A 26,368-nucleotide genomic window follows, 5' to 3' on the forward strand; every position below is an offset into this window, starting at 1 on the left:
CTGGCAGTCTCTGCGCCAGACTCTAGGTGGCGGTAATGCGCCATTTTGTTGGATAGTAACTGTTTAGCCTAATGTAGGGGGAGAAGAAGAACTACAACTGGTGACAGTCAACATGGCGTTCAGTTTTGGCGGCGCCACGAGCAACCCAGCGGCAAGTAAGGACATTTTAACTTAATTTGGGAGCATTTTAACGAAGCTAGAAACAAGTCACTTGTATATTGATTAAGTTACTCCAGTTTGGTGCGAGTACGTAAGGTCAGCAGTACATGTAAATGGTGAACTGATAGCGCAAATGGCTAACGGTAGCTCCTCACAAGTCATGTAGTTAGCTATGCACACTAACGTTAGCCATCGCTCCTTCATGACAAACATCTGCTTGTGAAATTCATTGTAGATAACTGTAACGATACCTTACACTCATAGCCCTTCTCTTTTATTTTTGTGAAGACACGTCCGGGTTTTCATTCGGTTCATTTGGTGCCAAAACCACAGCACCGACAGCATTTGGCTTTGGCCCCACAGCCACCACCACCACCGCCGCCTCTGGATTCGGCAGTAAGTCCTAATGATAGTATTTACATTCTCACTAAAGGAGGCGCCTCTCTTCGGTCATGATGACCCATAGTGATCACAGCTGTGTGTTGGTCATAGATGCCCCAACTGTCTAACACACCTGTGTGGCAGCAGTAGCAGCTATATTTTGGTTTTATATTTCAGAAAGCTTTAAAGATGAGCATTCACAGGTTGTTTTCTCCAGCCACAAGACAGACCAATGCACAGCTGCTCCCCTGAACTTAAAAAAGAAGGAAGGCTCATAACATCACTGAATCTTGCTTTTGGGTCAGGCTGGTGACAGCTGTATTGAATTCAATGGGAGATGCATGGAGAAACACACTTAAACCTAACATATCTACGTTGTGTGACTTCTGAGGAAGGTGGGTACTCTCTGGCATTTCATCATCAAAGGTCATACAACGTTGATATGTTGGGTTTTTAGTGTGTTTCTCCATGCATCTACCATTGACTTCAACACAGCTGTCACCACAGTCTTGCCCTTAAGTGAGATTTGGTGAAGTGATGACCCTTCCTTCTTTTTTGAGTATGTGTCCCATACAGTGGAAAAGACACTTAAAGGGATCAACCAATTGTGGCATTGGGTTATAGTGAACTACTCTACTATAGGACTTGAAGCTGTGATTGTGTAGGGCTAAGTTTTTAATATTTCAGTGTGTGGGTTTGGCATCATTATGATCGTTTTTGTTTGTCACATAATAATATACAGTAGTGGAGTAGATTTAGCAAAAAATTATTCATCATCTTGAATACTTTCGTGAAGTTGGGCGTCACTGCAAAGGATAACCAATTCTACACCTGTTTTGTGTTAAGATATAAGCAGGTTAGACAATTGTCTTCGCTTTCTAAAATCGCTGTGCTGTGTATTTTTTATTGTAAATTTATAAGCCGTCTGTAAAAACTGAGTTGATGCTGTTGTTGGCTCTGTCAGCATGATATGCAATGAGTGAATGAAAAAAAGGGGTAAAGGATCTGTTTTTATCTGATGCATGAATATATGTCTGTTATTTTGTTATTGGTAGTCATAGTGAATCAGAAGGACAAGAAGAATCAGACCGTGATTGTGTTATTAGAAAGATAAACTCTTGTAAGCGGAGTTAGCATAGGGATTTGAACTGAATGAAGAGGGTAGGTGTTTCGTTTAGTTGTGAAGAAGTTCAACTGAGTGCCTGTTGTGTGTCTACTTTTTCTTTGCAGCTCTTACAGCTCCTGGTTTTGGCACAGCCGCCACCACCACTGCTGCTGCACCAGCCACAGGATTTAGTTTTGGCTCCACCAACACTGGTAAGATACACATGTTCTGTACAAAACATGTAGCTTTGAATCGTCTTTTGAGTCCTGTCTCTTTACAGGAACTTGAACACTGTTTTTATGATTTTATAAGCCCGTACTAGGACTGACCTCTTGTCATTTAACGTCGTGTCATTCTCTTTTTCTTGCTGCCTGCCTCCACTGGCTGCAGGATTTGGGGGGCTGGGAGCTGGAAACACCACGGCTGGTGGGTTTAGTTTTGGGGGGTTTGGTTTAAATGCCAACCCAGCAGCAGTCAGCTTTAATGTGGGGTGCTTTGGTACAGCAACCACCACTGGCACTGTTTTCAATTTTGGTAATAGCCTGGCTAGCACAGGTAGATGACCTTTGTGATTGATTAATCAGTACAGTCTGTGTCTCTAAACACACATTTTCATCCATTTTCACATCTTGTGGTGCAGTGATTTCTCATCTCACTTGTTGCTTCGTTTCATAAAATGTTGTGCATCGTTGTTCCCATTTGCATGAGGGGACAAATTGTTGAATTAAGCACTTTTCTCACTTGATTCCTGTAAAACCCAGTACACCTTCACCTCCTTTATAAGACAGAAGAAGAAGAATGCTAGATGGAAATAATATTCAGTTTTCTTTCTATTAATCTTAAAAGCTCAGTCATGATCTTTCTTTTCGACTATATGTCAAAAAGTCTCTTCTCCATTCATCTATCTCTCACCTCTTTTTTGTGTCACCTCCTTTTTCTCACTTGTCCTGGTTTGCTTTGTTTCTCAGGCACTTTTGGTGGCTTTGGGACGACTACAACAACTGCTGCTGCGCCTGGTTCCACTTTTAGCTTTTCTGCTCCTGCCAACGCCACAGGTCAGCAGCACAGCAGTACTCAGAACTTAAACATTTCCGAACTCCCACTAGGGAATGTAAAAGGGAATGCTTCTTAAAGTTGGGATTCCTACCTGACAGGAACGCAACATTTTACATCGGTCTCTTTCAAATTCAACACTGACTGAAAGATGTCAAAGCCCTGCTTGATTGGAATCAGATGGAAAACTGTTTACATGCCTTAACCTTAACGCCCGTCTTGGCATCTTGCTGGAAAAGGGGCGAAAATTAGCGTGTCCACCTTGGTGCATCCATCACTTCCAACCACAGCTGGAGCTGGAAAATACTCATGACTACTGCAGAGTCGTTTGACCTGAATACCCTTTCCCATTGAAGACAAAAACCAGATGTTTGTGGGGTTTTTTCCCAGGGTGAAACGGTTATTTATCACGGCTCTGTTGTGTGTTTCATTCCAATTGTTAATGTGTAGAGATACAGCTGTTTGTTACGTTAAAAAGTAGCTAAATACTTGAGGTAAGTCCTACAGGAAGCCCAGTGTAGACCGAGTTTAATGATTAAGTATCATAAAGTTGTGGATGAAAATTAGATAAGTTTTCTAAACCTTGCTTGCTGCTGCACATTCTGCTTTGTGTTCGACAAGATGTCTCTGTCACTCTACACTGTACAGAAGTCCTCCCATCACTCCTGCACTGATCCCTCTGCAGAGCCAGCAGCATATTTCCCAAACACTGTAGACTTTACAGGCATTCAGTGGCGTTACTGTAGTTGATATTTTCTCACTGTGTTTGCACATTGTTCTGTTTCAGGAGGCTTGTTTGGTAACACGCAGAACAAAGGCTTTGGGTTCTCCTCTGGGCTTGGCGCTGCGACCGCTACTGGGGCGACAGGATTTGGAACTGGATTAGGAACAACTGGCCTCGGTGGGTTTGGAGGCTTTGGAGGAATCCAGTCAACTCAGCAGCAGCAAGGTGAGAGGACTCATATTTCCCAAGAACAGTTATAGTGTTTCCACATGAAGATTAGAAGATTATGACCTAAACAAGGCAGCCACGAGAGAACCTTAAAGCTGATATCCGTCACCCGATTTGAAATTGGTTTTGAATGGTTTTACATAGTCCAAAATTGACACCCATCAAGGGCCAAGTGCAGGTAGATTTTCTGTTTAGCGAGTAAATCTTTACAAGCGTTCAGCACACTGACAGATAAATGTTTGTACCAAAGCAGTCGTGTGATTACAAACTACACTCACATACTTGGCCCTGTTTTTTGTCGTTTATGGACACGAGTTTATGCACACACACACGACACAGGGACAAGGACTTCATGGTGCACCTCATAAACTTGGAAATCTACATTTCTCTGTAAGTCAAAGTGCGTGGACGCCAACAAGAACTTTATGGTGCTTTCAAGTGCACCTTGTAAACTCGGAAAGCTAGATTCAAGTGCTACAACAGTTGTTTAAAACGGGACAGTTTCTTCTTTTTTTTTGTCCTGTATTGAAAATCACAGGCCTACTGCTGTCATTACTTTCTTGTTCTTTCACTACACCATTTTTTAATTATTAGGTGCTAGAATCGTAACAATATTTCTCCAGTGGCAGATTTCAACCCAAAATCTCTGTAACCATTTAATTCAATCCCTAATGTAAACATTAATATTTTTAGTATTAGATCTCTCAGAATTACTTTCATGTCCAACCAAATTGGTACTCTACCAAATGTGCTGTACACCTGTTGTGACTGCAGAGGGCGACAACAAGCAGAAAGTAACAGGTTTCATGTTTAACATCATGATCAGTTCAACAGTGTGCAGCTGAAAGAGAAACACAAGACTGTTATAAAATATCAATCACTTAAATGAGTAGTGAAGTTTTACCTCTTGAACATAGATGATAGTATATAATGTGTGTCACAAAATGTAAAGAATAGGACGGTCTGAAGTGTCAATTTACCTCTTTCTCCCTACCAGGAGGTTTGTTCGGCCAGCAGGCCCAGCAGCCTGGTCAGGCTCAGCCCACCCAGCTTTACCAGCAGGTCACAGCTCTGTCAGCACCCACATTGTTAGGAGATGAGCGTGACTCCATCTTAGCCAAATGGAACCAGCTGCAGGCGTACTGGGGCACTGGGAAGGGCTACTACAGCAACAACAACCCACCTGTCGACTTCACACAGGAGAACCCATTCTGCAGGTTCAAGGTAATGGCACAGAGTCCTGCCGAGAGGTTGGAGGAGTCTTTAGATTAATTTGAGTTTGAATATCAAACGGTCGTCCTCTGTGTTTTGTTTGCCAGGCAGTGGGCTACAGCTGCGTCCCAGTGAGCAAGGACGAGGATGGTTTGGTGGTCCTGCTTCTCCATAAAAAGGAGGCTGATGTGCGAGTGCAGCAGCAGCAGCTGGTGGAGTCCCTGCACAAGATTCTGGGAAGCAACCAGACACTTACTGTCAACGTAGACGGTGTCAAAGCCCTGCCCAATGACCAGTAAGTTTCTGTTACATGTCATCACATTTCCTACCTTTTTAGCACCTTACAGCTATGGTAAATTTATATATATATATATATATATATATATATATATATATATATATATATATATATATATATATGAATAGTATATATATATATATATATATATATATATATATATATGAATAGTATATATATATATATATATATGAATAGTATATATATATATATATATATGTGAATAGTATATATATGTATATGTATGAATAGTATATATATGTATATGTATGAATAGTGTGTATATATATATATATATATATATATATGTATGAATAGTGTGTATATATATATATATATATATATATGTATATGTATATGTATGTATGAATAGTATATATATGTATATGTATGAATAGTGTATATATATATATATATATATACTATATTAAGGGTGAACTGATCAGGTTTTTTTGGGGCCGATCACAGATTACTGGAAGCAATACAGGCCGATACTGATCACTGTTCACTGATCAAGATGACAAAAGGACACTTCTTTACTTTATTGTCATCTAAAGTTGTTAGTTATTGGTGGCATGGTAAAACCACCATTGCAGAAGAAATAAGTAATTGTATCTAGTTTGAGCAATTCAAAGAAATAGGTTCAAAGCAAAATGAAAACTTATGTGTAAACTGTAAAAACATATAATGAAGAAAAAGTAACCGGACACATAATTTATCATCACAGAACCTCATCATAAACCATTGCGGGGTCTTCTTCATGTGTCTTCTGTCTCTCAGGACTGAGGTGATCGTTTATGTGGTGGAGCGCTCTCCTAACGGCACCTCCAAGCGGATCCCGGCCACCACACTCTTCAGTTACCTGGAGCAGGCCAACGTCAAGGTGCAGCTCTCACAGATCGGAGTGCTCATGTCCGTCACACGCACAGAGCTGTCTCCAGCACAGCTCAAACAGCTGCTGCAAAACGCTCCTGCAGGTAAATTTGTGTGTGTGTGTGTCATCCTCACGCTAAATTCAACAAACTGTTCATGATTTGTTTGTAACTGAGGGTGTTGTCTCTCCTCACTAGGAGTGGACCCCATCATTTGGGAGCAGGCTAAGGTGGACAACCCTGATCCAGAGAAGTAAGTTGCTGAAGAATATCTTTACAACAGTGTCTGTAAAGGGTAGTGTATGAATAATGTGGAGAGGGGGAGGCAGGCACAGTTACTTGCTGTATTTTGATTTTCCCCACATTTGTAGCCTTTCACCTCACTGGTTAATGTTTTCTCCAGATTAATCCCGGTGCCCATGGTGGGTTTTAAGGAGCTTCTTCGCAGGCTGCAGATTCAGGAGCAGATGACCAAACAGCATCAGACCAGAGTGGACGTAAGTCTGTTTCTGCTAGTTTCTATTAAAAAAAAAAAAAGACTCACTCAAGGTGACTTCTGTTTATCAACAAAGGAATTTTGTAACAGTTTTATGGTGTCAAGGACAGAGTACACAGATGTCCGAGTCATGCTTGCTGCCAGCAGGATGTTTACAGCTGGAGGTAAAAGTGTCGGGATTAAAAGATGTTTAAATAGTTTGCGATGGTGGCGGGTGGAATATCGTTGCAAGATTCCTGCCTAGGGATTGTTTTCAGCTTGTTGGGTCTTAAAGAAACAATTGTAATCAGTGTTGAAACTCTAAACATGTCAACAACTGTTGTCACTCACTCATTTGACCTTGCAGATTATCTCCAATGACATCAGTGAACTGCAGAAGAATCAGGCGACCACAGTTGCCAAGATCGCCCAGTACAAGAGGAAGCTGATGGATCTGTCTCACAGGGTGCTGCAGGTAGCTGCCTCACCTTTCTCACTTTGTTCAGTGAAATGGTGTTGTTGGTTTCTATGGTTTGAATAAATGCCTTACCACTGTCTCTGCTTTATCTCATATTTATCATTCCTCCTCGTCCTTCTTTATTTTCTTGGCAGGTGTTGATCAAACAGGAGATTCAGAGAAAAAGTGGTTACGCTATCCAAGTGGATGAGGAGCATCTCCGGGTGCAGCTGGACACCATTCAGTCTGAACTGAATGCTCCCACACAGTTCAAGGCAAGTGTGTCTAAACTGAAGCAGTAACAAGTGCAGCCTGACACTGCTCATTTTTTTCATCCATTGAGTTTGCTGACAAGACTTGAAAATGGCTTCAAAGGGCATCATTGCATGTTTGTATTTGTCTGTTGCTGTGTTACTCAAGAAAGAACAACTGTGCTGTAGTGATTTTTATAGCACCCTTATTTTTGACTGATTTATTTTCCCCCCAAAATGATTGACAGGGCTGATAATGTTGTGACCAAATGACGCTGATGAGACTGCAATTCGACTGAAGTGTGTGCTTGACATTTTACAGTATTTGTGTTGTCTTTTCTTTCAGGGTCGGTTGAATGAGTTAATGTCCCAAATCCGGATGCAGAATCACTTTGGAGCCGTGAGATCGGAAGAGCGCTACAATGTTGATGCAGACCTGCTCAGAGAAATCAAACAAGTGAGTCAGCACCTGCAGCTCTTCATCTAACATCTGAGGCTGTTCCTTGTTCTATTACTTCCAGTGAACTGTGTAAAACAACTCCCTGCAATATTTCAACTGATCTGCTGTCAACAAAAATGAAGATCGTTTTGCTCTGTAGACACATTTCTGATGAAAGATAGCAGTCTGACCACATTGTGTTTCCCGTGACTAGCCTAATTCTGAATGAGTCGACTTTGTTGGGCCAGTTAAATGCTTTTAATGTGAAGCTGCAGCAGTTGGAAATGTACCGTTTGCATTAGCATTAACTGAATACAGCCCTGTATGGATAGTGAGCGTCTTTTCTTGTGAAATGATCCGGTGTAATACGGTGCATCTTATTGTAACATCCCTGCCTTGTAATTGTGGTTCCAGCTCCAGTTTTTTTGGTCTTACCTGCAACACTTCTTCTTTATCTCTCACTTTCAGCACTTGAAGCAGCAACAAGAGGGTTTAAGTCATTTGATCAGCGTCATTAAAGATGACCTGGAGGACATCAAACTCATAGAGCACGGGCTGGGTGACAGCGGACACATGAGAGGAGGCATCCTGAGCTGAGCCTGACCTGCCAGCACACTCCTACTCTGAAAAGTGACATGCCAGTAGAATCATAGGAGGGCATCTGAATTTAGAGTAATTAATCTCTTCATCAGCATTTCAGCAGGTTTATCAGGACTGTGTCTCTATCTGTACCGACACAACAATGACTGGTTAATCTGTGCTTTCTGGACTGATATAGAGAGACTCAACATCGTCTAATAATAGCTGGCTTCGCCTTACGTTAAATCAGATTATGGTTATGAGACTATGAATGTGACTGGCATGTAAACAAGTCGTGGGATTGAGCGTGTGTTGTGATTGAATACCTTGTAAATACATCTTTGTATTTTGTTTTTTATGCTGTTGTTACAATATTAATAAATTTCATTTAAATTGAAAATCTTAATCTTATTGTTTTAGTTTGCGTATCCTGTTTTTGATCGGTTATCAGGATAATATTTCAAGGTTCGGAATATAATGAATAATTGTTTTGCATCGCATTTATAGTAACAATTTAGATGTTATAAGGCATCGAGAGTGGAAATTTCTGTTTTATGTGCCTTGAAAGTGCTTGAATTTTACTCTTTAAAGCTGTACAAACTAATGCCATTTCAATATACAGTTGCACTGCTGCGGTTACTAATGCAGGATACGGGATATGTCACGTCCGCTGTGTTTACCTTCTGACAAGCCTTTTCCAACATCTCATCAAAGTAGGGCTTGAGTTGATAGGATTCATGTCCTGGATGCAAAACCCCACAAGGATGAAAGACCGATTAAGCAGCTGTCGGATGGATTATATCCCCTCGTGCAGTCGAGTCACACATACCCTTAAAGGGCTGAATTACAGTTTATCAGAGTTCAGGTACTGTGGCAGTGTAGAGGAAGTAGTGACTCTTTTATTATGTGACTCAATTATTTTTGTGTACCTTATTGTAAAGTGTTACCGCTACCTCTTGGCTAGTAACATTTGCTGACACATTAGCCGCCTGGCAATTATTCTCCTGTCCATCCTGGCTGGAAGCAGCTTCTGAGCTGATGATGGTTACGTGTAGAAGACAAGCTGCCACGGTTGAGTTTCCCCATCACAGGCACGTCACCAAACAATAATCTGGTTGTTCTGTTCCTATCAGCCATCTTCGCACCTCTCCCTCCTGCAGCTGAATTCAAACCACGCTCACCTCCACACATCGTTGTGTGGGTCTAAAATCTTGCCGGCACCCTCTTTTTTTCCTTCTCCTTTCTTTCCTGGCGTCCAGATTTATGTGCAGGTTCCAGCATTGCAAAATTCACTCCAACATTAGCCAGCAGCTAGTTCAGATCAGTACATTTTTCAGGGTATCTGGTAGGCTGTTGGTGGTGCACTTTTGATGTTTTGACTATGCCTACAAAAAAAAAGGACTCATACCATTTTCAGGAAAGGAGGTTATCTATGTTTTCTGTCTACGGTGAGTAACAGTGTATTTTGGCTCAGGGAAAGACTTTCCTTTCCCCCCTTTAGGGACGGCTCTGGTACTTACACACTTGTAAACAGACTTGCAGACTGCAGATCATTATCAAAAATGTGCTCAACATGAAAGTCAAAGACAACATAACACAACATCACAGGTCTTTGATGTTTATTATGCATAACTAATTAGTTGATCATTAAGCTACGCACAAATCATTAATATACACTAACTTCTTAAATAAACTTGAATACAAAAAGGTAAAAAAAAAAAAAAGAAGAGAGCTAAACGCCAAAGAGGTAGAAAAGATCTAGTTTGTAAATGGATGAATGATAATGCACTCAATCAACCCACAAAGATCAAACAGATGAGATATTAGAGACAGTTCTTGGTGCTCTCTAAGCAGCAGATCAGCAGGGACGGCTACACTTCCTGCTCCAGGCTCTCAGGTATGTGCAGAGAGGTCCACCAGCCGGAAAGCCTCCATGAACTCATTGATATCGATGCTGCCATCCTTGTTGAAGTCGATGCTCTGGGCCAGGTCTGCGATGGCCTTGTCGCTGATCTCCATCTGAAGATGAGAACTCAGGAGTTTCCAGGTCTGACGAAACTCCTCGAAAGAGATCAAACCTAGAAACAGAGGAGGATTTAGTGGATTTAATTGTACACTTCCTAAAGTTGTGTTTTAACGCATAATACTTTGAGAGTTTGTCGAACATTTATATAAATGCCTTAATATGTTGATGCGAAGTATTATTCCCACTTTTGTTGTAGAGAAAGGCAATACAACACATACCCGAGCCCCAAAAGTCAGTAAGATTTGTTCTCTCAGGACTGTGAATGTCTGTGCAAAATTTCATTTCAAACCATCTTGTAGTCGTTGAGATATTTTGTGTTTGGATCAAAGCGGTGGACTGGCCGACCAATCCACCAACATCCATAAAGCCAGTGTGTGGGATCGAAGCTAAGCTGCTTACTGACCTGAGTGATCTGTGTCTATGATTCGGAAGATGGTTTCCAGGTTGGAGTGGTTTTTGTACATAGTCTCCAAGATGCTGTTATCAGAGATCTGAGATGGAAGAGACAAATCAATCTGTGTGTCAGAGGGAGGGAAAGGAAGAGAGAAACAAACTGAAACACACACTGACACTGGCTGTACAAGGCTGACCTCTAGTTTGGGCTCAGTGATGGAGAGCTCCCGTATCCACTGCTGGTAGTCCAACATGCCGTACTTGGTGCTGCTGACAAGCTGAGGGCGCAGCACCCTCCAGGGCAGACCCAGGTTCAGCACTCGCTCTGTGGCGCTGGCCCAGTGCCTCAGAGGGATCAGCCCTGAGACACAGATGGAAATATACAGAGGAGTTATTATTAATGAATCCTGTTTTTGAACTTCTGTTTTCATACTGATAGACTGCCACTAGATGGTGATGATCTTAATCGTCTGTTGTGCAGAACTGAATTCATCGCTGCTCTGGATAAGTACCTGTGTTGTTAGGATCAAACTCCTGGAAGGCACTGATGAGATCTGACTTATGTACAAACAGTTGTTCCCTCAGAGCTCGTATAGCTGATCTCTCTGTCGACCCAATGCTGACAAAGAAGAAAAGTACAGGAAAGACAATTTACTACCACTCAATACATCTCAATGTCTATACAATCTTTGTCATCCGAGACCCTTCTGGTCACATAAAGCTTTAATCACTCAACTGAAAGAGTTCTTGTGACATAAATGAAAGTCTTTTCTAAATTGTTTTCTTGAGTTTTGTGCAGTCTGGTTTATTTGTACCTTTGTCTGAGGGTGAGCTCTCTGGATGTCCTGCTGGCCTGATACTGAATGAAGTGTGGGACCAGATCAGGACCCATTCTGATGTAGGCTCCTCTGTTGCTGCCCACCTCATAGTAGTTAGACGCTGAAAATATTGTCAGCACCTGGATGCAGAAGTCCGTTAGTAGGTTTGCAAAACTAAAATGCTTAAATGATAAGGCCCCGTCGGGCCCTAATCTGTGTTCAGAACATTTACAGGACTCACATTCTTACCATCATCAGACAACAGTGCTTCTTGATGACACTATTCAAAAGCAACAAGTTCTTCTACGAACGGTATCAAACCTTAAACCCCACCTACCTCATCTACATCTCATGTGTGCTCACCATGCGGTTGTGACAGAACTCGTAGCCTTCCTGTTTGCACTCGTGGGAGCGGATGAGGAGCTGGAGGTTGTGTCTTCCCAGCACTTCCTCTGTGACATCAGGCCCCCAATAGCAGCCGCCGCCTCGCACCTCGTTGGGAACGCAGCCATTTTGGGGCATTGGGTCGCTCCACAACATGTCCACTATCTATTTGGCCAAAGTCACAAAATATTGAACTGTGTGCATTTTGTACAGACTCAGTGTTGAACATCTGAGATCCTATATACTTCCTGTCACTTACTTGTTTCCACTCGTGCTCATCCGTCTCTGTTGTTTCTTCAGACTCCGGGTCTGAGTCAGAGTCAGACTTTGCCAGTTCTCCGTAGGACTGGTCAAACCCAGCTAATCTGCGCCTCTTTTTCAGCTCCTCCTCCACCGACCAGCTGAGTTGACTGCTCACTGGATGGTTCTGGAGCGAGCGGCGTGGGAGGTTGTGCCTGCGAGCCGTGGCTGAGCTGTTGTGGGTCAGAGAATACACTCGACGCCGGCCTTCCTGTCCAAAGGCCTCCCCGTTCCTGTTGTTCTGAACCTTACTGCCATTGACTGCATGATGGGTCGGCTTGGGAGGCCTGAGAGCTGACACATACTGCACACATTCAAAAATACACAGATTAAATGCATTTAATGATCATGATCATGAAAATGTTTCCGGGTTTGTTGCCTGTAAAAATGCCCCAAATACATTTCTACTCTCTTACTTTGTGTCTGTCCACTCTGGCTATCGTGTCCAGGTCTGTTGTGTCAGAGATCCCACCGTGTACAATCAGCACCTTGTGATCGATCACTGTGGCCAGAGGCAGCCAGCTGAAGATCTTCTGGAGAAGCTTCAGGATCTTCTTGCCATGCATCTACAAGTAAAGTTTCACCATTTTCACTATTTTCAGCTGCGTGTGAATACATATCTGGTAATCTTGTGAGTGCTTAAACCAGCAAGGCAGCATATGTTGGACTGACTCAAACTTCCATGGGTGTGTTCATCCTGATGAAGGAATATGTGGCTCATTTATGAGTTTCTGGTACGACAATGGAGGTGGATGGCACAGACGAATGAGCTGTATCAGGTTTTGGGACAATATTCGCTATTAGGATCAATTAATTGTTAGTTTTGTTCTTATCATGAGATTTGTTAGAGTAACCTTGGACTCAGTCATTTTAATCCCTAGACTGGGAGTCAGATAAAGTGTATCAAACTGATTTCACTCAAAAATGTGGATTCTTTCTGAAGTCAAAAGGAGCGGCCATCGTCACTAACATCAGGCGAGCTGAGAAAAGCTACGATCTGAAGGTTGTTTTGACACATGCAGGCTTGAATGAGGTGGAAACAGAAGTGCATGTGGTGCGCGCTCATTTGACCTCTCGTTTGATGCCACTTCATACTCCTCGTTCACTCCATTGTAGAGGAAATATTGTACTTTTTCATCCATGATTTTAAAAACAAAACATGCTATGAGATTTTAAAACAGTTTGACATTTGCATGATAGCACTTATACTTTTTACTTAATAATTCTTCCAGCGCTGAAGTTTGGCTGTCAGCAATGTAAAAGTGAGGTAAAAGCAAAATTCACAGGACCTACCCTATATTTTCCCAAAACTTCTTTAGTGAAACCATATCTGGAGAAAACACACATTAAATATCCAGATTAGTATACACATCAGCTGTAGGTTACACTATTGTTACTAACTTTACTAAAACATTATTATTTAGAAAACATGCAGAACAACTCAATAAATGTAAGTTTGAGAAGAGGAAAGCAGCGCACAGTGTAGCTTACCTCAACTCCATCGCTGTAAAGGGGCACTATGTCGTTTTGGAGAAGAAATTCAAACTCAGCATTTTGATATTTACAATATTAATGTGGTAATAAAAGAAACTCAGAAATATTTATCTTTCTCCGTAGCTGAATAAACAAGCTGTTCTCAGAGGAAAATAAGGTCCCAGAACACTGTTTGAAGCTAGATAGGTGGCAGGGTCCGCCACATATAAACAAAGTAAAACAGTATGAATGTGTTGTCTTTTAAGGTCAGTTTGTTTATTCAGTCATGAAAACAAGTTTGTTTAGACATTAAAAAAATGAAGATCTTTCTCTTCTGATTAAAATTGCATCCCCAAAACTACATAGTGCACCTTTAACTGATGTTGGCAATGAAAATTTCTGCAATTCACAGATATGTTGAAACTTTATGTTTTGTTATGTTGAAACCTTGTGTTTCTTCATGTTAAATGTTCAATTCTATGTTGTGGCAACAGTGTGCTTATGTTCTGGTTAGGTCTGATTAAAAAACACTTAAAAAACACAAAAAAATAATATTGCTTAACTGGTTCTGTCAAACATGGCCGGAAACTGTCCCAACGTCTTGTCAAAAATAGTTTTTGTTACTACTGACATGGCTGGAAAATTAAAGTCCACTCATGAACATGTAATCTGAAACACGTATGGTAGAAATGTTGATGTGATGTGACAAATTTAACGTATCCAGGGTTTGCAGAATCATGCAATGCCAACGTTGTACTCCTATTGTGACCAGGCTGTTTACCTCAGGTTAACAATGTGGTCCTCATGGTTCCCCCTGTTCAGATGGACGTCATTTGGATAAACCAGCAGGAACCCAAACAGGATGAGCAGGATCTCTAAGGAGTTTTTACCGCGATCCACAAAGTCTCCGTTGAAGACATACGGTTTCTCAGAGGACGGCAAGCCATTCTGGACAGGTTAAGTTAAAGGTATTGATTAAAAAAAGAAAAACCCTGACATGATCCCTGTCTGACAATATGATGATTTGCATGTGTGAATACCTTATAGAATATCAACAGTAGATCTTCAAGATGCCCATGTAAATCGCCTGTAAAGAGACACATTATGTATTAATATCTGTGACAGAATGAGTGTGCGCTGAATGTTACAATGTACAAAGAAATATAGGAGTGAAATGTTTCCTAGAAAAGGCCTGCTGCTGCGTACCACAGATAGTAACCTCCTTGGTGTGGCAGACAGAGACTTGATTGATATTTGGAAGGATTCTTAGAAGTTTCCAAGTCTCTCCAAGAAGCTGCAGAACATATCGAGCATGGAGCTGCTACTGGGAAAAAATACAAGAATGAAAAACTGATTGCTACAGAAGAAAAAAAAACAATCTCCAGATACTTGTGTCATTCCTGTCTGCGTTTTGTATCTGCCAGAAGAGTGGTTTATGCGCCTGTGTACCTACTTGTTTGTGCTTGAAGGCCTCCACCAGCTTCGATATCCCACAGAAGGTCATGGGGAAGGTCAGGTGGGGGCCGCTGTAGCTATCGGGCACCTCAATGCTCTTGTAGCAAAAGTACCTCTCCCATTCTGTGTCCCAGCAGATTTCATTCTTACGAAAGATGTGAGATATTAGGTTTCCTACGTAAAGGCAGAGAGGGAAGGAAAGGGAGGTGGATCACTCAGTCAGTTGAAAGCTATATGACGTCTCTCAGCAGGGAGTAGACCGGGTGAGCTCAGATTATCTCATTGTCGGTTATCTTATGAAACCTACAAGTCAGTGAATTAAAAGTTCAGAGTCTCACTTTCACAGCTGGCTGGGGTGAAGTGGTCCATCAGGAAACCAAAGAAATTGTAGAGCTGCAGGAAGGAAAAGCAGAATTTCAGTAATAAACGAGACTAAGTAACTACAGCCATGCTAGGCACAGCAGTGCTTTGAGCTCAATGCTAATTTCAGCATGCTAACACATGCCCACAATGAGATTGTAAGCATGTTGAAGTTTCGCAGGTATAATGTTACAATGTTCACCATCATCAACCCAGCTGATGTTGGGCAGGCGGCGGGATACACCATGGACTCACATTCACACCTTCGGGCGATTTAGAGTGACCGATCAACCTAACCTGCCTGTCTTTGGACTGTGGGAGGAAGCCGTAGTACCCGGAGAGAACCCGCACAGGCACGTGGAGAACATGCAAAGTTCTCACAGAAAGGCCCTGCCCCAGCCGGGTTGCGAACCCAGGACAAGGTTGCTTTATATAATAGTAATAGGCTAAATTCACTTTGTAAAATAGTGTAAAAATAAGTGAGAAGTGATGGTCCTACTGTCTGTGTTGGGGCTACATGTTCTGTCCAGGTGCCAAACTTTAATTCATTAGCTGCACCGGACTCGACAGACGTAAGACTTAGCTGGGTTCAGAAAAATGCCTTATGGTGGTGATGGAGGAAAGATCATAGGATCACCAAAGATAGTAGGATTTACTGTGGATTCACTGTGGAGAGGGCACATTTTTAGATATAAGCACTGCACAAATCTTTTGTGACCTCGCCTTGATTTGGTCTTGCTCTCCTGCATATTCAATAGACTGGAAGATGTTCCACGTGCACCTGCGTCTGATCTCCAGCCGGGCAACATACTGACGGTACCAGCGCTGGATCAGCAGAGCCGCTCTGATCGCTGAAGATTGAGAGAGAAAAAGGAAGTGCTTAATCGTAACCAACACGCTGAAGTTATCCTCTTCTTCCACTACCAATACCTTCATACACTATTGTAAGATCTACACTGATGACTTACCAGTGGCAGCTTTACAGAGGGCATAAAAATTGATAGCAGATTGTAAAAGTTATCAAAAACTGTAAATTTAGACATTTTTAACTGATCGTTTTGAACACAAGCTGTAAAGAGGTGATGGAATAAAACACATATTCACCTGGAACGGAGATGCTCACTGAAATGACGAACAATAATGACACTGATGTTAAATCATTGCAACTAGAAGGAACATCAACACTGAGTATTTGCTAGAAGGATTTTGATAAAGGCCTCACCTCTGTCACATTTCTTCAGCGGTCGTTCTGATTTTCCAAAGCCACATCCCATGACCCTTTGCTGTTTTCACTGTCAAGGACAAAGATACTTTAATGTGAATGATGTGAAAATATATAACACATTTTCGTTATTATATATTATATTATATTATATTATATAATATAATTGCAAACGTATGAACAGAGAAAGCACTTCTATCATTTAATTTAATGCCTAACTGGCCTTGTGTGGAAGTGGATGTTATCAAATCTATTGCAAAACTGAACACAGGCACCGGACCGACCAAAAGAAACCTTACCTGGCCACGCTACCTTTCTGTCATCACTTCCCCTCACGTCCTCTGCACCTTTACAGAAACTTTGTCATTTTTTTCCACAAACTCGCCCGTCACACTGTTACAGTTTAAGCAGAAATATGAATAAGCGTGCACTATCTCTTTGACGTTTCCATCTCCCAGCACAGGTCCCAGTAGCTGTAATGTTATAATTGGATGTCCCCTCTCTGCAGCTACACACACTGAGCCATCACCAACACGCACTGGCTAAAGGTCTGTGAAGAGCAGAGCCAAGTGTCTTGGACAGGCCTCATGATTACCTAAACAAAACAAGATGAAGGGGGATTAGGATTAAACCTTACTACGGCTGGCATCTACGTTGAATAAACGGATGAAGGCTCTGCTAAAGGGCAGCAACTGTTTTGAAAAGGGGTTATAGTTGGCCTCAGCTCAAGATCTGTGTCATTGGTGTGACTCAGCTATGAACGTCAATATTCTATCTCTGTGTCCATTAACAGTTAATTGACAGGCATGCTTTTAAATTAACTTACTGGTTAAGTGACACAGATCCAATTAATGACTAATTACTTAATCATTACTTACTCTATTTGTGGATCGTCAAGTTAAGTGAGACATAATGCTGAGTCGTTACAAACGACAAACTACTACAGACGCAATTAATTACTCATTACTTAATCATTAGTTCAGTTTTATGTTTCACTTTACTTGAGGGGGCATAAAAGAGTATTTTGAGATTAATGAGTAATTAATGAGTCTTCTTGGTGACTCCTCAGTATTATATTTCACTTTAGATGAGGGTGCACAAAAAGAGTAGCTCAACTCATAAAGAAAGTGGTCATTTTGCCAAATCACAGATATTTATGAACTAATCATTACCTATTGATTCATTAATATAATATCTCCCAGCCAGCTCTAACTCACCATCATATCTGCTATAGTCCTAAAATCATAGTTATTCAGGATTTTTCGATACTTAGTAACTGTGTGCCTCATTAAGTGTTGACACTCCATCTTGCTACAAAATCCTGCTACATATTTAATTCATATTAGATTGAATACTGATGAAAAGTGAACGTCTTTAAAAGAAACTGTAACTCCCCTCATTTTTTGAGTTGAAGGGTGTCCTCTGTCTTGTCTGCTTGTGCAATATCTGCATCTTGGATCCTCCACTGTCCTTCATCTGTGTATAAAGGCTCTTTGTGATCGTGGCCAGCAGCAGCTGTAGGCGGCAAGACTCCCATCGGCACCACAACAAGGAAGTGGTGGGAGATGTCCGGTACTCAAGGACTGTGTCCCACAGTGACCGCAGGTGTGTGTGTATTTGTGCGTCATTACTAAAAGATATGGCTGATAATATTATCGCCAAATCCAAGACCAAAGACCAAGACCAAAAATGTGTTAATCTAGCTCACAAAACTTCTTCCTATCTGCCATCCCGCCCGTTTTTTCCCATCCAAAATCTTTAGCTTTTGAACAACAATGGAAGTCTATCAATCATTAGGAATATCACATATTTGTGTTATGATACCCAGATAGACGGGACACAAATTGCTTTTGGGTTATGAATGAGATGAGATACGTCCAGCAGTGGTTCCTAAAACTGGCCTGAATGACCAAGGGAAAAATATAGAGTGAAACTAAGATGAATGAATATGATTGGCGTAGGGAAAATAAACAAGAGTTCCTGGTGCTATTGTGCTGACCTTTATTTCACTATAAACCCTGATCCTTTTTATTAGTCGCTTGGTGTGGGGGACACACACTTTTTTACCACTTTGGTAAAGTGGTAAAATGATGTTCCCTAACAAATATTCAGTACACTAACAGATTAATGCCTGCACTGAGGTCTGCAGCTCAGATATCAGATCTGCAGTAATGATCCTAATATTCACTTCAGAATCACCCTCTCAATTTGTATTTGCTGCAAAAGAAAACATTGCAAGTCTTGTATCAGCTTGTACCAAGAACTTCTGTGGCTCTGTTGATGAATCATGGTCCACTGCGGCAGATATGCTGTTTATTCTGGGCCAAATGGGAAAGTTTTGCTCTGACCCAGTTTAGGCCTCAGCGAAGACTCATAGGAGGTCTTGAAGTTACCATTCCTTGCGTGCCTCCAAAACTTGCTGGCTCACACAAGCATCAATGCTGCCAAGCTTACTTGCTCTGGGCTCTCACATATTAACATTACCTGCAGTAAACATGATTGCTTTGTGCTACGTTTCTTCCCTCAACCTCCCGTTCTTGAATGATGACTGCAGGGGAATATTGTTATGATCAGCAGAGATTTCTGCCTCTCATGTCAGGTCACCCCCCACTCTTCACCCGAGTATCCAAGACACACAGCTGCTGATCTGGTCATACGACCACAGAGTGGATTTTCAACCTTTGGCCTAAACTGACCTGGCAACAAGTAGACCTATGAGCCACCTTGTGCTTGAACATGATGTTCATTATGGCCAATCCATGACTAGCACAGAAGTCCAATAACAGAGCACCGCTCAGGTTCAGATGAGGCAGGCTGTTCCTCCCAACCACAGCCCATGTTCTTTGGGCTGAGCCCCGCCAAACCACATGAGCTAAGGCCCGGCCACCAGACACTTACTGGCGAGCTTCCCTCCCGGGTCTGTGCAGCCACACCACAGGCTTGTGAAAGGAAACTGTCATTATTTACAAAACATGTGGCATGTTTTCCTTACATTAGGGACACAACGTGAATGAAAAAGAGAAAAGTGAACAAAAGACATCAGTTAGGCATACATCAATATAAAATATCAGCTGCACCGGCAACTCTCTATATGTAGATATGCTGTTTATTCTGGGCCACATGGGAAAGTTTTGCTGTGACCCAGTTTAGGCTTCAGCTAAGACTCATAGGAGCTCTTGAAGTTACCATTCCTTGCGTGCCTCCAAAACTTGTTGGCTCACACAAGCATCAACGCTGCCAAGCTTACTTGCTCTGGGCTCTCACATATTAACATCACCTGCAGTAAACATGTTTGACATATTTAAAACACTTGTTTTGTGCTACATTTCTTCCCTCAACCCCTCATTCTTGAATGATGACTGCAGGGGAATATTGTTATGATCAGCAGAGATTTCTGCCTCTCATGTCAGGCAACAGGAACATAAAGCGATGTGTGTTTGTATGTATATAAATAGTTTTGTCCTATAGTGCAGGAGGTTTTGTTCTTTTCTTGTTTGGTTGTTGTTTTCAGGTAGTGGTGTGGTATATTGTGTATCCTGTTTATTTTTGTGACCTTTGACCTTGTACGAATATAAATACACATACACACAAAGTAGGTCACTCATGATATAAAATCTGTCTGGCTAAGTCTGGTTGGCTGATGTTTCATGATTCATTTGTGGGTTGGTTGTTGAATGCCTTCTGGTTTTTCGCCAGTACTGGAACTAATTAGCACGGGGAAATTGGATCAACATGCATGTTGTTATGTTACATAACTTCTGTGCACTGTAAATAATGTAAATAATGTTGTTTCAACTTAAAAAGTTCAACTGTTGTTTCAAAAAAAAAGTTCAACTGAAATTTACTTTCCTTTTACATTCTTTCACTTTGAAGAGTAAGTTTTTGATTTCACAACATGAAAAGCGGAGAGTTTTAACTTTCAAACTATGCATGCTGAGAAATCTGCTAATGTGCTGATGCATGTTTCTTTGCAATCTTATTTTAATGAGTTGACTGAACTCTGTAGTACATTCATCCAAATCATCATTTCAAGTCAAAAGAAGTTAAGGTATTTTGTTCTGAAGTGGTCTGAAAAATAAAGAAATTTAGAGGTGAATTAAAGTAAAATAAATAAAACTGAGAAACGATTAGTAGATTCCTCTAAATTCTTGAATGATTTCTGTACAGTTTATATACATTCTCTTTTTTTTTTTATCTCCCTCACTCCTCTCATTCCTGTCTGTTTGTCTTCAGTCTATAGTTTTTCTTTGCTGGATCATCCTCCTTGTACTCGTTCACAGGGGACAAGACAACAATGTTAAGTATCTCAAGGACACGCTGGGGGTACAGGAAGATAAAAACCCAGGTTTCCCAGGCCCTGACAAACAATACCTTGTGCAGCATCACTGCCTGGTCACTCCTATCTCCTTGTCCAACCAGACGCACAGAACCAAGTGCAGCCTTCGTCCACCGCGAGTCTGACTCTAAACCAGCTGATCTATAGATTGATCGTCCGGCTCATGCACCATGTCTGTCACCTTCAGTGTCATGATGATGCTTCTGGGTTTTTCAGTGGTGACTGCTTTTGTCTTGCAGTCCCCCAAACAAGAACCTGCAGCCTCTGCAAATTCTGCTGTTTCACATCACAGGTCAGTATCGATTTTGTTCGTCCAAGACTTTGTGTGGCTGTGCAATGTTCTGCTTTTGTTGGGAACATTTGAAACCATTTTCCTTAAGATTGCCAAAATTGTTTTGAAACACAAAAAGACGTCTCGAATGTCCAAATGATTTAATGCGCCAAAGTAGTGATGTTTCGGGAAAAACCTGAAGAACCATGAAGAGCTCGAAATGTCACTACTTTGGTGCGTTCAATACATTTCAGCATCTGCCCTTTTTGGCTTGGATGGGCATATAAACAAACAAAGTATGAAACATCTTGTTGGGTCACCGAGGTTATAAAAGTTTGAAATAGCCTCAGTGCCCCAGACAGATAACATGGTGTAATCTGTTTTTGCATGCATGCTGAGGTGTTTCCACATGGGCTAAAGGGAATTATGCGTATGATTCAGGGGTCACTTCGACCATTTGGTTTGTGCTGAGTTGTTTTCTTCAGCAGTGTACCCAATAACATAGCCAAACATCTGTAAAGTGCTCCCGCAGTTCATTGAGGGCATTGAAACAGTGTGGTAAAGATTTATATAAACCACATTCATTAAAGACAGCAGCTACCTACTAATGCAATTTTATGTCTTGATTATAACTTATTTTTTGAAAGTTTTTTCTTCGATTTCTGTATGTTTCTGTTTAATTATTTCTAATATTATGTGCTATTTAAAGTAACTTGAGTTCTCTGTGATGTTCAGGTGTCAGGGTGAGTCACTGGAGTCCATCAAGAAGGCTCTCCTCAGCTCGCTCAACCTGCAGGTTGAGCCACAGCTGCCAGCTGGTGGGCTGCATGCTGTCCGAGAGCAATGGAGGAGGACCTTCAGCAACATTGCTCACAGTGCCAAGGACACTGCAAGTACGTGGAATCTAAAATTCATGGAAACTGCTGTTGATCCAACTCTTTTCCAGCCGGGTGCTAAGCCTCATTATTCAACAGTCTAATGAACTCTTCTTTTATTCTGTCCTGACAGCTCCAGCAGTCTCTGGCTACTCTGTGTCACATGATGATGAAAATGGTACGAGCCTGAAATGCTGCTCCATGGCCTCTGAGATCTTCATGAGTGGTATGCAACAATGTTTATGTTTGTGCATATTGACAAGCACTTGTATAAGAAGAAATGTGTGTTAAAATCGATTCTTATGTGCGCCAGATCTGGGATGGGACAACTGGGTGATCCATCCCACCAGCCTCACCATCGTTCAGTGTGCACTCTGTAACCCCGGAGTAAACACTGTGCAGTGTCCATCATCCCACATCAATGTCCAGGACTCACAGGTATAACTCTCAAAGTCCTTTGAATAGTGAAATAATTGTCTGCAAACCCCAATTTACTTATACTGCACCGAGTTACATTTACATTCATTTATAGCACATTTCTCCCACAATGCTTTCAATGCTCAGATGCATGAAATCGACTTAATTACAAGTAAATGTCTTGAATTAAAAATAAGTAAGTTAAAGTGTCAACAGTACTCATTATGCAGCAAAATGATCTCTGTCATTTTTGGATTATAATCTATTTATGGTGAACCAGGATTGTAGATACTGTTGGCTATCACATGTTTTGTAAGTAAAATCTCTCAGCCTGCAAAGTAACAAGTAACTACAGCTGTGAAATAAATGTAGTGGAGTACAGAAGCACTGGGCCTGAGTTTCAGTGTCTTTCCGCTGCAAACAACATGCAGTTTACTTTGGCTTATTCTAGAGCTGAAATAACTGCCAATAGATAAGCCCTCCTGCTGCCAACATAAATGTACTTTACTAAATGAAATATGACCCTCCCCAGAGTTGTTCAGCCAGAAATGATCTGTATCATGGAAAAAGGAGATGCGGGCGAATGAGAGCACAAACGTTTAGTGAAATGATCTGTAAAGATGAGGGTGGGTACAAAGGGCTATTTTTCTCCTAAATTCAACTTTTACTGAATGTGATGTTGAAGTAAATTAAAATATAGTTATATAATGAATTACACACCTTTTTTTTTTTTAAACCTCCAGTCTTTGTCTTTTAAACTAACTTGTGAACTTTGTTAACTTTTTTGTTTATCTCACTGGCCTTGTTAAAGGGGCAATATGTGAGCATTTTTACTTAAACCATTCAAAAATGTATAAAAAATAATAAACAGAATGTGAGTAAATAGCTGTGATATTGCAAAAAAAATCTACTGAAGTTAGCATGCTACCCAACTAGCCCGGCCAGTCCTGGTCCAAAGCTCCTGTGCCAGCAGTGTAAACAGTAGCACTCCCCTGGTTTCAGAGCTCCCAGTCCAAACTGCCAGCTGCACGGATAACTGAGCTACAGCTGCAGTTAGCAGCAGTTAGTGGTTACCCTGGTGATATACTGCCCCCCATTTGTTTTGAGTATGTATAGTCACGTGACCAATTCTTACATGATGATTTTTTCTACACTCCACTTGAATGTAACACCCCCATCACAGCATGCAACACATGTTTGCATTTTTAATTTCTGCATTCAGTGAAAATGTCTATAAATTAACAAGTTTGCCTCCATTCAAATTATTCCAAAATAAACTAAACTTTATACCTAAGACCAGGGGTGCCCAAACTTTTCCCTTGGAGGACCAAAACTGAAACTTAATGGTTGGCCACATTGACCTTTTGTACTGTAATGTAACAATGCAAAAGGTAGGAGTTCCCTTATTTGACTGACTATAACATGAAAAATGTCACTTTGCCAGCCACCCTAGATTTTAATTACTTATGAATATCAAACTGTGTTATCTTGCCTGATTTCTCCTGTCTTTGTCCTTTCCCAGGTCCAGGTGCCATGTTGTCATCCCACCTCCCACAACAGAGTGCCTGTTGTCTACATGGATGAATTCAGCACCGTCGTCATTTCCTCCGTGCAGCTTACCAGCAGCTGCGGCTGTGAACATCCCAACATCCAGCCGCCCAGCGAGGAGTAACGTCTTGACTTATCATCTCAGTATGTGACAACTGTGAGCCACCTGGCGCAAACACAAAAAACATAACTATACACAGGCCTGTCCTCTCTCACAAACACTTATGTTAATTTTGTAGACTTTTTTTTCTCTAGTTTTTGGCTCTATCTTAGATCCTTCAAGTGTGTATGCAACACTAAGCGTGGGAACCAAAACAGAGGCTGCTCGGCTTTGAATTCTTGTTTGTCTATTCAAACCAAAATGAAAGATGCAAGTGCCAGCACATATTTGTATAAAACCGATCAGTTATTATTTTAGTGGTAAAACAAATTAGATGATTAACATGTTATGGATCTCAAATTACAATCTGCATTTATGTTGGATTAACATTGACCAACTTTAAGCTTTAAAAAAAGCACTAAAAAACACATTTCTGTCAGTAAATTCAAGTATTTCTAGGGCTAGAAAGAGCTCGACATGAAGTGCAGCTGACACTTGTGTTATAAACGCCAGTTAAAATAAATCAGAGTGCTATTTAAAGCTGCTGTTACACAGTGTTCCCTCCAAAAATGTGAGACTGTCACGAGCCAAATTCTCTCACAGGCAAGTTGTCTCGTCTCCAATCTGGCTGCAAAAAGAAGGTAAACTGCGATCAAATCATCGCAGAAAAAAGTTAAATTGTAATTGAAAAGGTTAAGTATATGCTTGCTATTTTGAGGGTTAAACATTTTTCACAGGGAGAGTAACAGGATTGTAGATTGCGCTAACCAGCTAAACTGCCTGCACCTTGAGCTTAGTATCAATTTCTCTGCATGAACAATATCTGTAGTGTGCTTTTCCACCAACGCCCATTGGCCATGCTCCATTTTCATGTTTCAACTGGTTTGTCCTGCAAACTCGCCCAAAAATGTAACTTTAATAGCGGACAACTAAACTGTTTATTGGTTATATAAAGGGTAAGGTTTACTACACAAGATATAAGAAGAGAATAGAAAAATCTAAATAGAGTTCTCAGAATTGTTTTCTAACATCGTTTCTCATGATGGTTACAGTTCTCAGTTGTGAATTTGTTTAATTTCTTTAACACTTAATATATGCTGTCACTGACTGCATATATTATATGCTGCCTGTCACTGACTTCACAAAATTACCTCACTATTCACTTTTTCAAGAAGGTATTTTTCACGAGTGGACTTACTTTTTAGAGTGATATATCACCTCAACTTAACTAATCAACATATTTAGATTTAATGCAAACTGTTTTTATTGTGCTTACGACCTGCTCAATCATCTGTACGATTGACTTGATTTCTTGCAAACGATTATTTGAATAAAGTTGATTGAAACCAAGAGATTTTGCTTGTATTTTTCCTGGAAAGGTTTGTTTTAGATTAAAGTAAACATAAATATAACACATCAAAAATATACATACATATAACAAAGAGTAGTAGTTTGTGAAAGACGTACCTTTTGCCCGCCATCAAGGATTTCGGGTTTCGCGCCTAAATTAGGACTACGGAAGCCCATAAGTACGGAAGCCCTTACAGGCGTATGTTTATCCATGACCGTGTAGATATCTGTATGTAAGCCTGTTGTTTCATTTTGCCCCGTCTACACAGAAAGGACGATTAAAGGTTTTTTTTTTAGTTTCTTATATCAGTCAAGGAATAACATAAATGGCAAAATAAACAGCTATCTACTCATCACAAGTGTCTCACTCTAAAAAGTCCGGGTGGAAACAAACGCTACATTTCAGCATTATTGTGACAGGTATTCCTTACAGTGTTCATAATGTTCATAAAACGTTCATATAGTTTGCTTTGAAGCTCCCACAGAGCAGTAGGAAGGTAATGATCCACTTTTTGAATCATATAAAGTCCTGTTCTCATAATAAATTATCTTTTTATCACAAGAGATTGGCGGTTTGTTTTCTCGGGTTAAAGTTATTAATTAGTTTGTTATCACAAGAGGAATGTCTGTGCTATAGTGACACAACGTCAATAACCCAAGATAACGGCATTTAAAAGATAATTGCACCTGTATGTCACAGGCTTCCTTAAGGGCTTCCGTAGTTATTGGCGTCAGTAAATAGAACAGGGGTTACGTGTTGGAGGGAGGAAAATAGCAAAGGGAGATATTTTTGCAGTGTCGCACAGA

At 41.0% G+C, this 26,368-nt stretch overlaps 3 protein-coding genes across 10 annotated transcripts; 2 read left to right on the top strand and 1 right to left on the bottom strand.

Moving 5' to 3' along the window:
• Window positions 1-91: 91 nt before the first annotated feature.
• On the top strand, window positions 92-8,633 carry nup54 (nucleoporin 54). 8 transcript variants are annotated; one of them, XM_084384005.1, is made up of 15 exons: window positions 92-155; window positions 448-555; window positions 1,771-1,857; window positions 2,036-2,200; window positions 2,614-2,700; window positions 3,486-3,647; window positions 4,648-4,874; window positions 4,970-5,157; window positions 5,941-6,137; window positions 6,231-6,285; window positions 6,436-6,529; window positions 6,875-6,982; window positions 7,120-7,239; window positions 7,562-7,672; window positions 8,123-8,633. In XM_084384005.1, the coding sequence occupies exons 1-15, from the start codon at window positions 113-115 to the stop codon at window positions 8,249-8,251; spliced, it is 1,881 nt and encodes a 626-aa protein (XP_084240131.1). In that variant the 5' UTR covers window positions 92-112; the 3' UTR covers window positions 8,252-8,633. The 8 variants fall into 8 exon arrangements, with proteins under 8 accessions (XP_084240131.1, XP_084240133.1, XP_084240134.1 ...); XM_084384007.1 differs by having other exon boundaries at window positions 2,036-2,071; XM_084384008.1 differs by lacking the exon at window positions 2,036-2,200.
• Window positions 8,634-9,903: 1,270 nt separating this feature from the next.
• Window positions 9,904-17,820, bottom strand: ppef2b (protein phosphatase with EF-hand domain 2b). Its single transcript, XM_084384027.1, has 18 exons — window positions 16,964-17,820; window positions 16,665-16,734; window positions 16,547-16,564; window positions 16,166-16,293; window positions 15,421-15,475; window positions 15,081-15,256; window positions 14,834-14,948; window positions 14,668-14,714; window positions 14,409-14,575; window positions 13,448-13,484; window positions 12,571-12,720; window positions 12,114-12,458; window positions 11,834-12,019; window positions 11,468-11,610; window positions 11,165-11,271; window positions 10,850-11,013; window positions 10,663-10,750; window positions 9,904-10,311 (listed from the first exon to the last, which is right to left on the bottom strand). Exons 2-18 carry the CDS (start codon window positions 16,714-16,716, stop codon window positions 10,127-10,129), a joined length of 2,163 nt encoding a protein of 720 aa, XP_084240153.1. The 5' UTR covers window positions 16,717-16,734; window positions 16,964-17,820; the 3' UTR covers window positions 9,904-10,126.
• A 3,200-nt stretch (window positions 17,821-21,020) lies between these two features.
• Window positions 21,021-25,561, top strand: LOC311275024 (bone morphogenetic protein 5-like). The gene is made up of 5 exons (XM_084383157.1): window positions 21,021-21,292; window positions 22,007-22,164; window positions 22,280-22,372; window positions 22,460-22,584; window positions 24,086-25,561. Exons 1-5 carry the CDS (start codon window positions 21,171-21,173, stop codon window positions 24,233-24,235), a joined length of 648 nt encoding a protein of 215 aa, XP_084239283.1. The 5' UTR covers window positions 21,021-21,170; the 3' UTR covers window positions 24,236-25,561.
• Window positions 25,562-26,368: the final 807 nt, after the last annotated feature.

This window comes from Pagrus pagrus (genome assembly GCF_965226575.1).
Source record: "Pagrus pagrus genome assembly, chromosome: 19".
NCBI lineage: Eukaryota > Metazoa > Chordata > Actinopteri > Spariformes > Sparidae > Pagrus > Pagrus pagrus.

What these genes read in the sequence shown, in the direction of transcription:
- LOC311275024 (XM_084383157.1), top strand. Translation starts at nt 21,171, where the DNA reads ATGTCTGTCACCTTCAGTGTCATGATGATGCTTCTGGGTTTTTCAGTG. An exon ending in TCTGCTGTTTCACATCACAG is followed by an intron (nt 21,293 to 22,006) that starts GTCAGTATCGAT and finishes TGTGATGTTCAG; the next exon opens with GTGTCAGGGTGAGTCACTGG. An exon ending in CAGTGCCAAGGACACTGCAA is followed by an intron (nt 22,165 to 22,279) that starts GTACGTGGAATC and finishes CTGTCCTGACAG; the next exon opens with CTCCAGCAGTCTCTGGCTAC.
- ppef2b (XM_084384027.1), bottom strand. Translation starts at nt 16,716, where the DNA reads ATGGGATGTGGCTTTGGAAAATCAGAACGACCGCTGAAGAAATGTGAC. An exon ending in AAGTTTTGGGAAAATATAGG is followed by an intron (nt 12,721 to 13,447) that starts GTAGGTCCTGTG and finishes CTTTACTTGTAG; the next exon opens with ATGCATGGCAAGAAGATCCT. An exon ending in TCACTGAGCCCAAACTAGAG is followed by an intron (nt 10,751 to 10,849) that starts GTCAGCCTTGTA and finishes CTTCCATCTCAG; the next exon opens with ATCTCTGATAACAGCATCTT.
- nup54 (XM_084384005.1), top strand. Translation starts at nt 113, where the DNA reads ATGGCGTTCAGTTTTGGCGGCGCCACGAGCAACCCAGCGGCAA. An exon ending in CGCCGCCTCTGGATTCGGCA is followed by an intron (nt 556 to 1,770) that starts GTAAGTCCTAAT and finishes TTTTCTTTGCAG; the next exon opens with CTCTTACAGCTCCTGGTTTT. An exon ending in GACAACCCTGATCCAGAGAA is followed by an intron (nt 6,286 to 6,435) that starts GTAAGTTGCTGA and finishes TGTTTTCTCCAG; the next exon opens with ATTAATCCCGGTGCCCATGG.